This window comes from Xyrauchen texanus, chromosome 11 (assembly GCF_025860055.1).
Source record: "Xyrauchen texanus isolate HMW12.3.18 chromosome 11, RBS_HiC_50CHRs, whole genome shotgun sequence".
Taxonomy (NCBI): Eukaryota; Metazoa; Chordata; class Actinopteri; order Cypriniformes; family Catostomidae; genus Xyrauchen; species Xyrauchen texanus.
This window is the reverse complement of record NC_068286.1, coordinates 5724196-5739381: the sequence shown is the minus strand read 5'-3', so window position 1 is coordinate 5739381 and position 15186 is coordinate 5724196. Positions and strand designations below refer to the sequence as shown.

Sequence of the window (15186 nt, the reverse complement as noted above, 5' to 3'; positions counted from 1 at the left end):
ATAATCAAACATAAGCTTTGAGTCCATCCATACCCCCAAATGACAGATCCCAGTTATTCGCCCACTTTTCCACTTTCTGCATGTTACATTCCTTCCTCTTTTCCACAGTGCTCCGTCATCTGCGTATAAGGATCTACCTATCCTTTGTCCTACTTTAGAGACGTCATTAATCATAATATTAAACAATATCGGGCTACAAACACTCCCTTATGGAGTTCCGTTATCTATTGTATATATCTTTGAATAGCTTGATCCATCCCTGACCTGTATTGTTCGACCAAATAAGAAATCCATCATCCAATTATATAACCTACCTTTAATACCCATTTTGTCCAATTTAATTAAAAGTCCCTCCTTCCACAACATATCATAGGCTTTTTCCACGTCGACAACACTCCCACTAACACTTCTTTATTCATTAATGCTTTCCTGATTTCAGACTCTAAGCATATAATAGAATCCAGCAAAGAGGCACTGAGTTTGAAGGTAGGCCTTAAGATACATCCACAGGTACACCTTCTATGCAGAAGCTAATTGGCTAAGTGTCTAAAGGCTTGACATCATTTTCAGGAATTTTCAGAGCTCCTTAAAGGCACAGTTAACTTAGTGTATGTAAACTTCTGACCCACTGGAATTGTGATATAGTCAATTAAAACTGAAACAATCTGTCTGTAAACAATTGTTGGAAAAATGACTCGTCTTGCACAAAGTAGATGTCCTAAACGACTTCTAGAAACGTCCTCTCACATAAAAAAATTCAACAACTAAGACATAAACTGGACAAGTTTCACAGACATTTGACTAACAGAAATGGAACAATGTGTCCCTGAACAAAGGAGGGAGGAGGGAGGGGGGTCAAACTCAAAAGTAACCGTCGGTATCTGGTGTGGCCACCAGCTGCATTAAGTACTGCTGTGCATCTGCTACTCATGGACTGCACCAGATTTGCCAGTTCTTGCTGTGAGATGTTACGCCACTCTTCCATGAAAGCACTTGCAAGTTCCGGGACATTTCTGGGGGGAATGGCCCTAGCCCTCATCCTCCAATCCAACAGGTCCCAGACATGCTCAATGAGATTGAGATCCAGGCTCTTCGCTGGCCATGGCAGAACACTGACATTCCTGTTCTGCAGGAAGTCACGCACAGAACGGGCAGTATGGCTGGTGGCATTGTCATGCTGTAGGGTCATGTCAGGATGAGCCTGCAGGAAGGGTACCACATGAGGGAGGAGGATGTCTTCCCTGTAACGCACAGCGTTGAGATTGCCTGCAATGACAACAAGCTCAGTCCGATGATGCTGTGACACACCGCCCCAGACCAAGACGGACCCTCCACCTCCAAATCGATCCCGCTCCAGAGTACAGGCTTTGGCGTAACGCTCATTTCTTCGACAATAAACGCAAGTCCAACCACCACCCCTAGTGAGACAAAACTGCGTATCGTCAGTGAAGAGCACTTTTTACCAGTCCTGTCTGGTCCAGTGAAGGTGGGTTTGTGCCCATAGGCGACATTGTTGCCGGTGATGTCTGGTAAGCACCTGCCTTACGACAGACCTACAAGCCCTCAGTCCAGCCTCTCTCAGTCTACTGCAGACAGTCTGAGCACTGATGGAGGGATTGTGCATTCCTGGTGTAACTCGGGCAGTTGTTGTTGCCATCCTGTACCTGTCCCGCAGGTGTGATATTTGGATGTACCGATCCTTTGCAGGTGTTGTTACACGTGTCCTTGCACCACGTGTTGTTACACGTGGTCTGCCACTGCAAGGACAATCAGCTGTCCTTCCTGTAGCGCTGTCTTAGGTGTCTCACAGTATTGCCCTGGCCACATCTGCAGTACCTCATGCCACCATGAGGCATGCCTAAGGCACATTCACGCAGATGAGCAGGGACCCTGGGCATCTTTCTTTTGGTGTGTTTCACAGTCAGTAGAAAGGTCTCTTTAGTGTCCTAAGTTTTTATAACTGTGACCTTAATTGCCGTTTGTAAGCGGTTAGTCTCTTAACGACCGTTCCACAGGTACATGTTCATTACTTGTTTATGGTTCATTGAACAAGCATGGACAACATTGTTTAAACCCTTTACAATGAAGATCTGTAAAGTTATTTGGATTTTTACCAAAATTATCTTTAAAATGCAGTGTCCTGATAAAGGGACGTTTTCCCAACCCCCCAATATTCGAGCCAAATCTACACCCTTGGTGCCGGCTCTTATACTCGCTCGCACATTACCAATGGACATGTTCCACTAATGTTTGACAACCATAAAGAGCCCAAATATATATTATCTTCATTTTGAACATGTTATCCATGTTATTATAAATTTAAACCCAACTAATTTCTTTTTTGTGAAATGTTTTGCTTGTGTGCATATCACTTTAAGGTGCATGGCATGTGCTTTGATACATGCTAATCACAGTTATACATTTTTAAGTGTGACTTAAGTGTTCAAATAGGCTACTTTTTGGATTTACTTTGGATTACTGCAGAAAATAAGGATTTAAAGTAAAAGATCAGGGAATTATAGCTACTCCGCAAACATTCAATTCAGGAAATGTTTGCACTTTTCCCAAAATATTTCAAACGCAGTAGTAGGTCTATCATAGCAAATTTCACATTGTTTATAATGTAATACAGAGATATAACTTCAGAGGGCACTATCCGATTTTAACCAAAGGGCGAAATTTGACCCAACATGAGGTGGATCTGAATAATTGATGTGCGTCACACAGGAAATTACCGATTATCTCTTTGAAATGAGACGCATGAAGGAACCTCTTTTTGATTCGCGACATTAATGAATTTAAATGACTATGATTCAAGTCTCAGCTAGTTGAAATCTCCGTACATGGAGTTCCTGAAGTTACCTGTAAACACCCTCAGCAACAGTCGTCGTCGTGTTGTCCCAGAGGGACTGAAGGATTGAGGCGCGTCATTTCCCGCTGCTCCTGCGCGCTGAAACCACGGAAACATGACTTTTATTAAACTCGAAGAACAATAATATCGACGTGATTTATTCTATCTTCACTGGGGATTATACTATGTGAATAATAATGCGGATACAGGTCTCTCTCATTACCTTGATCCTCATCTACACATCTGCAACAGAGGGTGAGACGCAGTGTTCGGTTTTACTTATTTAAATATTTATTTTTTTCTTGCATTAAATGTCATTTTATTTTTATATTTAATTATATTTGTATATAATCTATTAATATATTTATTTATTTTTCTTGAATTAAATTTGTATTTTTGTTATAGTATGAATATTATTCCAAAAATGTGGAATAATTTACAAGATTTTGTTGTTTTGGAAGGATATTGGTACTTTAATTCCCCAAAGTGGCATTCAACTGATCACAAAATATAGTCTGGACATTACTGATGTAAAAAACACTTTTTGAAAAAAGTAATTTTTATCAAAACTAAACGGGCCCCATTTCCAGCAGCATCACTCCAACACCTTAACCTCGAGTATTCATGCTAAATTGCTAATTTGATCATATAAAATCATACATACTTAACATTGTCTTTGTTTTTGGGTTGCCACAGTGTGCAAACAGAAACCCATTTCTATAGAAACTTGTCAGTCAATCATTGTTTTGAAGAATGAAAGCGACACAATGCTTGAAATTGCCAAAGAAACTGACAAAAGAAATGGTTTCAGTGGGCAAAAGAAACAGACATTGGTCAACAGATAATTGGAAAAGAGTGTTATGGATCTGAACCCCATTGAGAGTTTGTGGGATCAGTTAGACTGTAAGGTGCGTGAGAAGTGCCCGACGAGACAGACACATCTATGGCAAGTGCTACAGGAAGTGTGGGGTGAAATGTGGAGCACGTGGAGGATTTTTTGGATGAGATCTCTTTGAAGTAGTTTAAGTACATTTGTGTTCAAATTGTAATAGTAATTTTTCACGTTAATAATGTCCTGACTAAATTCCACTTTGGTCAATAAAAGTACAAATTTCTTTCCATAAGAGCAAAATCTTTATATTATTCCAAACGTTTGGCCACCAGTGTATGTATAATAGCTATTACTGCTTATCTTGTTGATTTGTTTCACATACAAATATATCTTATGCATAGGGGAGGTTGGCTAGCTCAATAGGGACGTATACCTTAATGTTTTGGTTACAAATACATAAAAAGTAAATAAATATGCTTTTGAAAATGTTCCAGTGTTATTGCTCAGGGTGAAAACAATACAGTTATGGGCAACTGCTCACAGAGCAATGAACACTTACATTATATGGGGATAAGTTGTCAGAACTTGCCTTTAAAACAGCCTTTAAGATGATCTTCAACCCAGTGCAAACAGTAAAATGATTATAAGCCATAAAACAGTTAAAAAAAAAAAAGTGTAAAGATTACAAAATATTGTTTCGTCCTCCTTTCGTGACCTGACGCGGCTCTACTATAAAAACTACTTTAGTCCTGACCTTTGAGCTGTGTAAAATCTTCATTTTATAGTTGACCCTTGCCCTTGAATGTATCCCAGCATAGTTAATATAGACAAATAGTCTATAATTTAGATACTGTGATATAGCCCTTCTGACAACTTCCCATGTGACAAAAAGCCCCGGTCTTACCTAATTGATGTGGAAATACTTGAAATAGAAATGTAAATTTCTGTAAATGTAACTGTTGTTACAAAGGTCATTGCTCCTTTAACAGCATAGTTTTACCATGATCACTTTTACGTGGGTTGTGTGTTTCTAATGTTTGGAACGGGTGCCAGTTTTTATTGTGCTTACAGTTTCAACCCGAATGCTGGAATCACTTGTCAAAACTCGCCATGGAAAGACAAAGACAGACAGATAAAGCCCTCCCCTAACCGGCAGACCTTTCAAACATGTTTTAACATTTTACACATCCTGTCTCTTCATAGTTTCAGCATCACTGTTTCTCTAAAAATCTCAGTACATGCAATGCACTTTAACAAACCCATAAAGCGGAGTGAAGTTCAAGCATAATACAGCTGAATTAGCTGGAACACTCTTATCACAGTACATATGACCTAACAGCTTTCAGATATCATTACTGGGTGTTGGTATTTACGTTTGTTCATTTGGCAGAAGCTTTGATTACAGGGCATTCAAAAGCCTTTATTGTCATGGCTGAACAGAAAAGGACTCCACAAAGTGAGTCTGTTTGTCTAGGGAGACCACATGGATTTTATGCACCTGTTATTAGGGGTGTAGTTGAAAAAAGACACTCGTTCATTCAAAGTGGGTGTCTGCATACTTTTTACCGTTTTATTCGTTATGCGCTCTACCAGCCAAAAGTTTGGTGTCACTTGCCTGAAATGTTTCTCATGATCTTAAAAATCTTTTGATCTGAAGGCGTATGCTTAAATGATTGAAAATCATTACAGAAATACTAAAAACATGGCAGAAATTGTGTGTGGAAACAATGCAAAAACTTTGTCTACAGTAGGTTGTCAACCAGAATGATCCTTTCTAACGTGTCGACCCCCGCTGTGATAAAAACACACAAGCCACATGTGTAACTCGTTCACAGCATCACAAAAGAGACACGATTTGCACCATAGTTAAGTGTGAAGAAAGTGAGAGTTATAAAGATTAACAATGTTATTATTATTATTATTTGAATTGTGTAGAAGGAGATCTAACGATGCAAAATCAAAAGGTTAGTTCACCCAAAAATTTAAATTATCCCATAATTTACTCACCCTCAAGCAATCCTAGGTGTATATGACTTTCTTCTTTCAGCCAAACTCAATCTGAGATATATTAAAATATATCCTGCTCTTCCAAGCTTTATAATTGGAGTGAATGGTACCTTAGATTTTGAATCCCAAAAAAGCACATCCATCCATCAAAAAAGTCATCCATACGGCTCCAGGGGTTGATAAAAGCCTTCTGAAGTGAAGCGATATGTATAAAAGTATAAACTATAATCACTGGCTTCCGCTAACGGCCGTCCGCATGTTCTCTGGTTTCCTCTGTCCTCTGCGCTTCCGCGTTCGTCTCTTCTCACTGGAGCTTACGATACGCCAGAACTTGACTCTCTTGTGAACGTGCGGACGTATCCAGAAGCCAGTAAATTATGGGATAATTTTAATTTTCAGTAAAGGGTTGAACTAACCCATTAAAGGCATCATTGAAGTTTTAACTCCGTTAACGTAGTTAGCTCATGAATGTACCATTTGTATATAGAAGAAAATGCAAGAATAAGCCTTTTTTAATAAATGGAAACAGTTGCTTCATAGATATTGTTTAATCGTGCAATCTTCCTGAAAATCGAAATCAAAATGTATTGTAAACATTCTTAATTTGATTTGTTAGCCCTAACTGTAAAAACAACAATGCATTTAATTTACGGCATTAACCCGTGTTTTAATTGACCCGACTAGCTGGTAGTGGTAGACTAAATGGTTTAATTAAAACCCCGCTCATAAGCATATTGGAATGTAAATGTGCTTTATTTTGTTGTTATTATATGTGATAAAAGAGGATGGTGTGGAGTAAACTTTATAATAGTTCTTTAATGCCACGTATAGACCAATAGACTTGGGGTAGTGCGCTTGGCTCTGTTGCAACAGGTCGCCGGTTCAAAACTTGCTTTAACTTATCTCTAAAATGCAACCAGCAGGTGAACAATATGTCTTCACTGAATAAATACACATTTTAGTTAATTTCAACATTCCAAACAAATATTATACATGCTATAGACTGTAACAGTTAAAGGCCGGGCAAGGAGGAGGCGGGACACAGACACACATGCAAAGCGGCCACATGCATCTCTCTCTCTCTCTCTCTCTCTCTCTCTCTCTCTCTCGAATTGGCGTCTCCTGCTCCCCTTTATCTCGCTCTCCCGCTAATCAGCTGATTCAGCGCCGGCCATGCATCATCACGGCTCTGCCACGCCCTCCTCGTCATATACACACATTACACTGATCAGCCACAACGTTAAAACCACTGACAGCTGAAGTGAATAACACTGATTATATTGTTACAATGGCAGCTGTCAAGGGGTGGGATATATTAGGCAGCAAGTGAACTGTCAGTTCTTGAATTTCATGTGTTGGAATCAGGAAAAATGGGAAAGCGTGAGGATCTGAGTGACTTTGACAAGGGTGTAATTGTGATGCCTAGATGACTGGGTCAGAGCATCTCCAAAACAGCAGGTCTTGTGGGGTGTTCCCAGTATGCAGTGGTTAGTACCTACCAAAAGTGGTCCAAGGAAGGACAACTGGTGAACCGCCGTCAGGTCATGGTCGCCCAAGGCTCATTGATGCATGTGGGGAGCGAAGGCTAGCCGGTCTGGTCCGATCTCACAGAAGAGCTTCTGTTGCACTAATACATGATAGAAAGGTGTCAGAACACACAGAGCATCACAGCTTGCTGTGTACGGGACTGTGGAGCTGCAGACCAGTCAGAGTGCCCATGCTGACCCCTGTCCACTGCCGAAAGCGCATATAATGGGCACGTTAGCAGCTATGGAGCAATGGAAGCAGGTGGCCTGGTCTGATGAATCACGTTTTCTTTTAGATCATGTGGACGGCCGGGTGCATGTGTGTTGTTTACCTGGGGAAGAGATGGCAGCAGGATGCACTATGGGAAGAAGGCAGGCCGGCGGAGGCAGTGTGATGCTCTGGGCAATGTTCTTCTGGGAAACCTCCAGTCCTGGCATTCATGTGGACGTTGCTTTGACACGTACCACCTTCCTAAAGATCGTTGAAGACCACGTACACCCCTTCATGGCAATGGTATTCCCTGATGGCAGTGCCCTCTTTCAGCAGGATAATGTGCCCTGCCACACTGCAAAAATGGTTCAGGAACTGTTTGAGGAACATGACAAAGAGTTCAAGGTGTTGTCTTGGCCTCCAAATTCCCCAGATCTCAATCCAATTGAGCATCTATGGGATGTGCTGGATCAACGAGGGGGACCTATGCAATATTAAGCTGGTGTTTTTAATGTTGTGGCTTATTGGTGTATTTCTGCTTTGCATGGGTGTATTTGCATATCTTTTCACAAAAAGCCATTTTGCACAGTGGCTGGTACTGATAGTGTGTCCTGTAAGATCATTGTTGGTCTTTTGTTTTTATCTTTGGTGTTATACTGTACATAATTTAGATTATAATAATGTAAAGCTGACTACTTTATACATGTGCATTTTCTCAATGGAAAACTGATTTTTAGCGATAACATATAAACCTTTCAAGAAACACCATGATTTCTGAATGCGTTAAATGATGGTATATGCTTCTGTTGAAGTCATAAGTCTGTGTGCTTTCACTTCATTGAAGAAATCATTCAACTTTCCAGTGAAGCACTACACAACCCACAACCCTCAAGCAAGATCCACCAATCAGAGAAGTCAGTGTTAAGATGGAAATTGGAATAGTTGCAAAAGCAGCCGCAACTTTAAAGCAAGTTTTGTTTTATAAAATTTTGCCATTCGTAATGTCATTTAAACATTTTAGTCTTCGTAGATTCACATTGGGGCTGGTTGGTTTGGTTCATTGTTTGAGTTTATGAAATCCCAATGGAAGAAATGAATAGTCGGAACCGTTGCACTCAATAGTTTTATATTGTATTGTTGTATCTGATTAGATTAGTAATGCTTCTCGGGATGAGTCGCCAATCCTTCTATTGTCGTATGTTTTTTTGAACACATGCTTTTCACTTTGAATCAAAGTTGGAATGCTGTGACTCACCTCAGAGCTGGTTGCTTTGGTTTATGGCTTAAAACTCATTACTGACGAATTTCTTTTAAATGCCTATGGAGAAAATACTTCTGGAACCAAGACAGCTGAAGAAGTGGCCACTGTTGCGATTGCAACTTGAGAGCTCTCAGATGTTGGCACAGATTTAAGGAAGTTAAAGTTGCTCAGTGTGTGGTTTGTACTTGGCCCTTCTTGTGAAACTAACGTTAAAGCAATAATTAATGCTAAAATGAAGATTGAATGATGAAAGTATATAGTCATTTTTGGGTGAAATATCCCTTTAAAACTTTCTGAGAAACATTGCGTCATTTTTTCAATGGAATTTCTCAAAAGTGTAATTGATGACCGTAAAGGGTGGATGTATATTTGTATAGCTCTCACATTTACTTACCATGTCTACAAAGTTTTAATGGCACAGTTGTGATGGTAATTGGTTAACAAACAAAACTGGAAAAACTGGTCCACCCAAAGGACTTTCTTTGTCACCAGCATGAGTAATAACGGAATAATGTGCGTGATATATAAGATGACATCTGATAATGTGCTGCAAGTTTGAGTGTGTGGACCATAGAACTAGCAGTTGATATACTGCCTGATATATGAGAGAGAGAGAGAGAGAGAGAGAGAGACTCTTAAGGCCTGAAATATATTTATACCAGGGCCTAAATTCTCAAGTGACCTGCCTTGTGATCTCGATATAATTTTACATAATACTCTATATATACATACACACAGGTGGCCAAAAGTTTGGAATAATGTAGATTTTGCTCTTATGGAAAGAAATTGCAACTTTTATTCCCCAAATCACAATGTATAGTAAGGATATTGTCGTGAAAAATTGCTATTAAATTTGTTTTTACTTAAACTACTACAGCGAGTTCTCATCAAATAATCCTCCATGTGCAGCAATGACAGCTTTGCAGATCCTTGTTATTCTAGCGGTCAGTTTGTCCAGATACTCTGGTGACCTTTCACCCCACACTTCCTGTAGCACTTGATCTTTCACCCCACACTTCCTGTAGCACTTGAACTTTCACCCCACACTTCCTGTAGCACTTGCCATAGATGTGTCTGTCTTGTCGGGCACTTCTCACGCACCTCACAGTCTAACTGATCCCACAAAAGCTCAATGGGGTTCAGATCCGTAACACTCTTTTCCAATTATCTGTTGTCCAATGTCTGTGTTTCTTTGCCCACTCGAATCTTTTCTTTTTGTTTTTCTGTTTCAAAAGTGTCTTTTTCTTTGCAATTGTTCGCATAAGTCCTCCTGAGTCTTCTCTTTACTGTTGTACATGAAACTGGTGTTGAGCGGGTAGAATTCAATGAAGCTGTCAGCGGAGGACATGTGAGGCGTCTATTTCTCAAACTAGAGACTCTGATGTACTTATCCTCTTGTTTAGTTGCACATCTGGTCTTCCACATCTCTTTCTGTCCTTGTTAGAGACAGTTTTGCTTTATCTTTGAAAACTGTAGTGACACCTTTGTATGAAATCTGCAGTTTTTGGCAATTTCCCTCATTTATTTAAAAATATTTGAAGTGCCTTACTGTAACCACTTTTTGTTATATATATATATATATATAAACAAGGGACCAGTCAAAATTTTTTATTGGCAATCAACTCTATGCTACAAATGCTATGGTTTAGCTTAGCTTGTATTGAACCCATAACATTTCTCTCCTGGTTCTGGAAATGCAGGTGAGAATTATTAATCAAACTGTAATTCTTAACTTTTATTTAATCTGTCTGTCGCACTCGTTTAGCTCAAAGCTCCCTTCCTCCTCCCACCAATGTGTCTATCCGGTGTGACAACTATGGAGTTGAAGTACACTGGCAATATCCTCATCTCAGCAACGGTGTCCTCTTCCAGGTGGTCATCAAGCCAGACATCTGGTAATTAATCCTCAGATTAAAAAATCTTCCATTGTTTACACCAACCAAGTTTATTAATTTGTATGTATTAATCTGTCCAGGATGAGGGTTGAATCCCACATTACCAGGAAGCACTCTTTAAACATATCCAGTATGCTGTGGAACCCGGAGTTCAATAGATACTTTGTCACTGTGACGGCCATCTCAGGAATAAACAAGTCTAAGGAAGCGAAATCAGAAAGATTCAGCTTCAATAAATATGCAACAAGCAAAATTACGTGTAAGTCTACATTTTGTTCTTTCTTTATTTTTGAAGTAAATGTATCCTGTCATACCCAACCCCTTCTGTTTAAGCTAACCTGAGCTATTCCTGTATGCTCAGGTCAGTTGGACTTCCCTGAGGTTAAACTGTCTCCCAAAGACGGAAAACTTCACCTTCAGTTCAGCAATCCTCTGCAACTCTACAAAAACTCACCGGCTCTGCACAATGTCACCGACAGTCTTCAATATGATGTTAAAACCGAAGAGGTAAAGCTCAGTTTTCCATCTAGAAGCTAGCTAATGGTAAATCTGACTTCACATGACATCACCAGGAAACCCAGGAACGTGTCTTCTGTAGACAATGCACGAGTCTCATATACAGATTTATTATCTCTACAGAGAGGAAAATACATTCAGCTGTGGATTGGAGCTTAAAATATGTGAGACTTCCATTGAATTTGCCGAGGAGAGGAAGAAATACTGCATCAATCTCACGGGACTGATCGGACAGAGAGAGCTCAGGCCCACCTCCAAGTGTTACGAAGGAGACATTAAAAGCTGTAAATATACTTTGCACCAACAGCTGTCTGCTCTAGAGGTTTTAAAGAAGCTTGATGTAATTCTGTTTTTTCTTTCCTTTTCTTCCTTAAGATAAGGTCCTGTTTTCAGTGCTGGGAGCTGTTTTAATGCTGTTGTTTATAGCTGGTTTATTATTGCTGCTAGCAAATGAATTAATCAAGAAATTGAACATGAAAGCCGAATCTGCTCTTCGCAAGTTCTTGGTAAGACACATTCTCATTGTCTTTAAAGGTGCATGCAGTCATTTTTTACTCATTGCATTTTCTTTTTCCCCAATAGAAATTAATTGTAATTTTAAATATTTGTATAAAATCATGAGGACTCGTCATATCTGTAACCTTATAAACGTTGTTTCAATCTACATAGAGGGGGTCCCCTTGTGGGGGCAGCCATGTTAGGATCACATGACCAGCCGAACGCTACTCGTTTAATCTCAGTAACCACCCAGTTATTTGACACTTTCACTCATTGATTAAAGCAATCATGGCTGACTGAATTGTGAATATTTACATCAGTATCTGAAAACGATTGCGTTTGGATGATGCTGCATCCAGGCCACTAGGTGTCAGTGGAAGCCCGACAAACAAAAAAAGTTCTGAGTGCACTTTTAATCAAATGACCGAAATATGGACAACAATTAACCACCATATTTATATTTACGTGGATAAATACAAAGGTTGCTCAATCTTGCCAATACAATGTTGCTGGCATGGGGGCACAAGTCTAGGTGGTTGTCAAATTGCAGAGGAACATGTTGATGGTAAATGTGTAAAAATCGGAAACAGAGGGTTGAGTTTTCTTTAGCTAAAAATTGGTAAGTGTTGTTGGGCGTATGGGCATGTGTAATGTCCACAGGGGGGCACCAGAAGAGAGTAGTCAGGCATGTTTTTTTTTTAGCAGTACAGGATGTGAAGGAGTGAGGAATGCTTATTTTGTAAACTGATCCTCCCCGACCTAAACCTAAAAAAATGCAATCTCCGAATGGAGTTCGTCACTGATTATGCGGCCACGATTACTTCCTGGTTTCAAAGCGGGAATCCAAACCCAGTTCCGGACATCCAGTTGCGCCACAGGGGTAAACCTGCTAGAGCTGATGCACATTGTCTACTGGGACATGCCTCTTTTCAGCGAGTCGGCATAATATGGCGGATCTTCGAGCACTGGAACGCTCGGAAACATCGTGACGACTTCCAGAGTGATTGTTGCAACTTGATGGGAACCAACTTCACACATCCACTAAAAATCACCTTGACATCAGTTTATTAAAAGCTCAGAAAAGTGATGCTAGTTCTGAGAAAAGCTCTTACAGCATTTGCATGCAGATGCCACTTGTTTTTATGGTTTTCCTCATCTTGTGCACTGCCATTCAGAAATATGAAGTAACTTAAGTGTCAAATCTTTTTGAGGCAAGCGCTCAAAGAATGAAGCTTCATAAGCACTGATCTTTTTTTGTCAGAACAGAATTGTAGAATTGTTTGTCTGTGGCATTACTGGGATGGGTTATTGTAAGTTGTTTCTCTTCTGATTTGTCAGGTTTTCCCACCAACACAAACAGACCTGTGCAAACCTTCGAAACTGGAGGAGGAGTATGTGGTCAGAGACCTTCAGATTGTACCGCTAATATGCATCGGGGACCCTATAGAAAATGCATCATCATTAATAGAGATCTGCAATCAGGACCAGTCCTCAGATTGGCACAACACTTCCGGCAGCTCCGACCACAACTGCAAGAATGTGCGAGGCAATGAGCTGGAAGATGACTATTCCAGTGGATTTAATGACCTTGTCAAAACTGAGTCAAGAATGGGGTCCACCAGTGACCTATCGGCAGGGTATGACTGTCCACATGTCACGAAACAAGAAATGAGTCCTGACGATATGGTAGAAGTTTACGGAATCTACTAAAGCACCTTGGCGCTGCAATAGACTGCTTTCAGGGGCCTACAAGAAAAGGAAAAGCACCTAAAAACACGATAACACCCCCCAGTACCCATTTCTGGGATGTCGTTTTGCTGGGAACTTCACTGGCCTGGGGCCAGCAGCCTGATGTGACCGTTGTCAGTACATGGACAGGTCTCCACATGAATTCATGAAATGGAATTTCCCAAATACTTCCGTTCACAACACAAAGGAACAATGATTTAAGCATGTCATCTCTACACTCGTTTTTTGGAATTAAGCATTTCTTTTCCATCATGTTTGAGCAGGTTTTTATGTATCTTGTTGGCCAGAATGATGTCATAAGGCATTGTAAGACAAGTTTTACAACATCTTTTAATGGTGCTTCTCAGGTCATGTGAATCAAGCCATTGGATGTGTGCTGCGTTCACTTTTCGGCAGAACTGCCGTAATTACACGATTAGTTGAAAGGTTTAATTCTGAGCTGTTAATTTATTTATTTTCTCAAATTATGTGTTTCTATGGCAAAATTTGTCTTGGAAAATACTTAATAGCTACATGAATTCACCTATAAATTCTATTGCAAAATGTTATCGTTAAAGCGAATTGCCTTTGGAGGAAATTACTTCTGGAACCCGACTGTTGCACTCTATTACGAGATGACCGAAAACTGACTTAACTCAAGCAAGTCAACCAAATTGGGCCCAGAAAAATAAAACTTAACTAAATTACTTTCCCAAAATACCTCTTAGAAAAATGTAAGATGAGACGTCACACTAGGTCAAATTAAATTGCATACCCAATAGTGTGTGTAGAGGTTGCTATAAGAGACGGGCCACTTCTATTTAATTGAATGGGAGAACATACATTGGAACGCCCAACTAAGAAGCTCTAGCGCCCAATGGTCACCAGAAGGATGTCCCACCTTACAGGTAAAAGAGCCAATCCCGTTTAAGATACAGAAATCACCTGTCAATCAACTCGCTAACACACACACACGTGCATTAGCTACACAAGCCGGAAAAATTGCGTGTTTTAGCGTAATATGAGGTAAAGCACAATTTATGATTCCAATATAAGATTTTATTGCCGATTTGAGAGATGTTCTTTGATCGTGTTTTTGAGTTTCTGTGCCCCCCCCCCCCAATTCAAATAGATAACAGCTGCACAGGCGTGACTGGAAATATTCATGCTCTCTTCCAAGAGTGTTCCAAAGATGGCCGACAGTGGACTGACATGCTAGAAAGACTTAGTTGCTAATTAACTACTTTGGTTTAATTGTTAAAGCTGCAGCTATTTTGGTTATTTTTAGAAGTCAAAACGACAGAGAGAGATGTCAGAGCTTTCCAAAAGTTTTTTTTTTTTTTTTACATTTAATTTTGACTAACAAAGCATGGAAGTTCTGACGTGGATCATCATCAGAGAATATCGTAAGGTAGAAGGAACATTTCAGGTAAACAACATGATGCATTTTGCGTTCAATAATCAAGATTCGTTTAGCTTATAGACAGCTGATACGGTACAATCATAGTTTCTGTTGTTAGATTGGTTGAGTACAAGTGGTGAAAGGGATTTCTGTCCAGTGTAAATTGTTTATTAAAAATGACATTGGGATTCTATGCTAAAATACTTGTAGTTTTTCATATGTAAAAATTGGTTGCACATTAAGAAACATGTTCGAAATGGATAGAGGTTTAATTTACATTTTAAAGATCACATTTGCAGCAAATATATTCCAAAGCAGCAAATATATTCACCCCTATATGGATAAACAGCCAAACTTCATTAAGAAAATTACTTTGTAATATTCTGTTCATTGTGAAGGACCCATGCAAGAGTTAATCTTATAATAAAAGGTCCTTGCAGGTTGTTCTTAAACAGTGTG

At 39.7% G+C, this 15186-nt stretch overlaps 1 protein-coding gene across 1 annotated transcript; it reads left to right on the top strand.

The window, feature by feature from the left end:
- Positions 1–2684: 2684 nt before the first annotated feature.
- ifngr1 (interferon gamma receptor 1) lies at positions 2685–13321 on the top strand. The gene is made up of 7 exons (XM_052137912.1): positions 2685–3106; positions 10454–10583; positions 10664–10842; positions 10945–11095; positions 11223–11383; positions 11475–11605; positions 12936–13321. Exons 1-7 carry the CDS (start codon positions 3049–3051, stop codon positions 13305–13307), a joined length of 1182 nt encoding a protein of 393 aa, XP_051993872.1. The 5' UTR covers positions 2685–3048; the 3' UTR covers positions 13308–13321.
- Positions 13322–15186: the final 1865 nt, after the last annotated feature.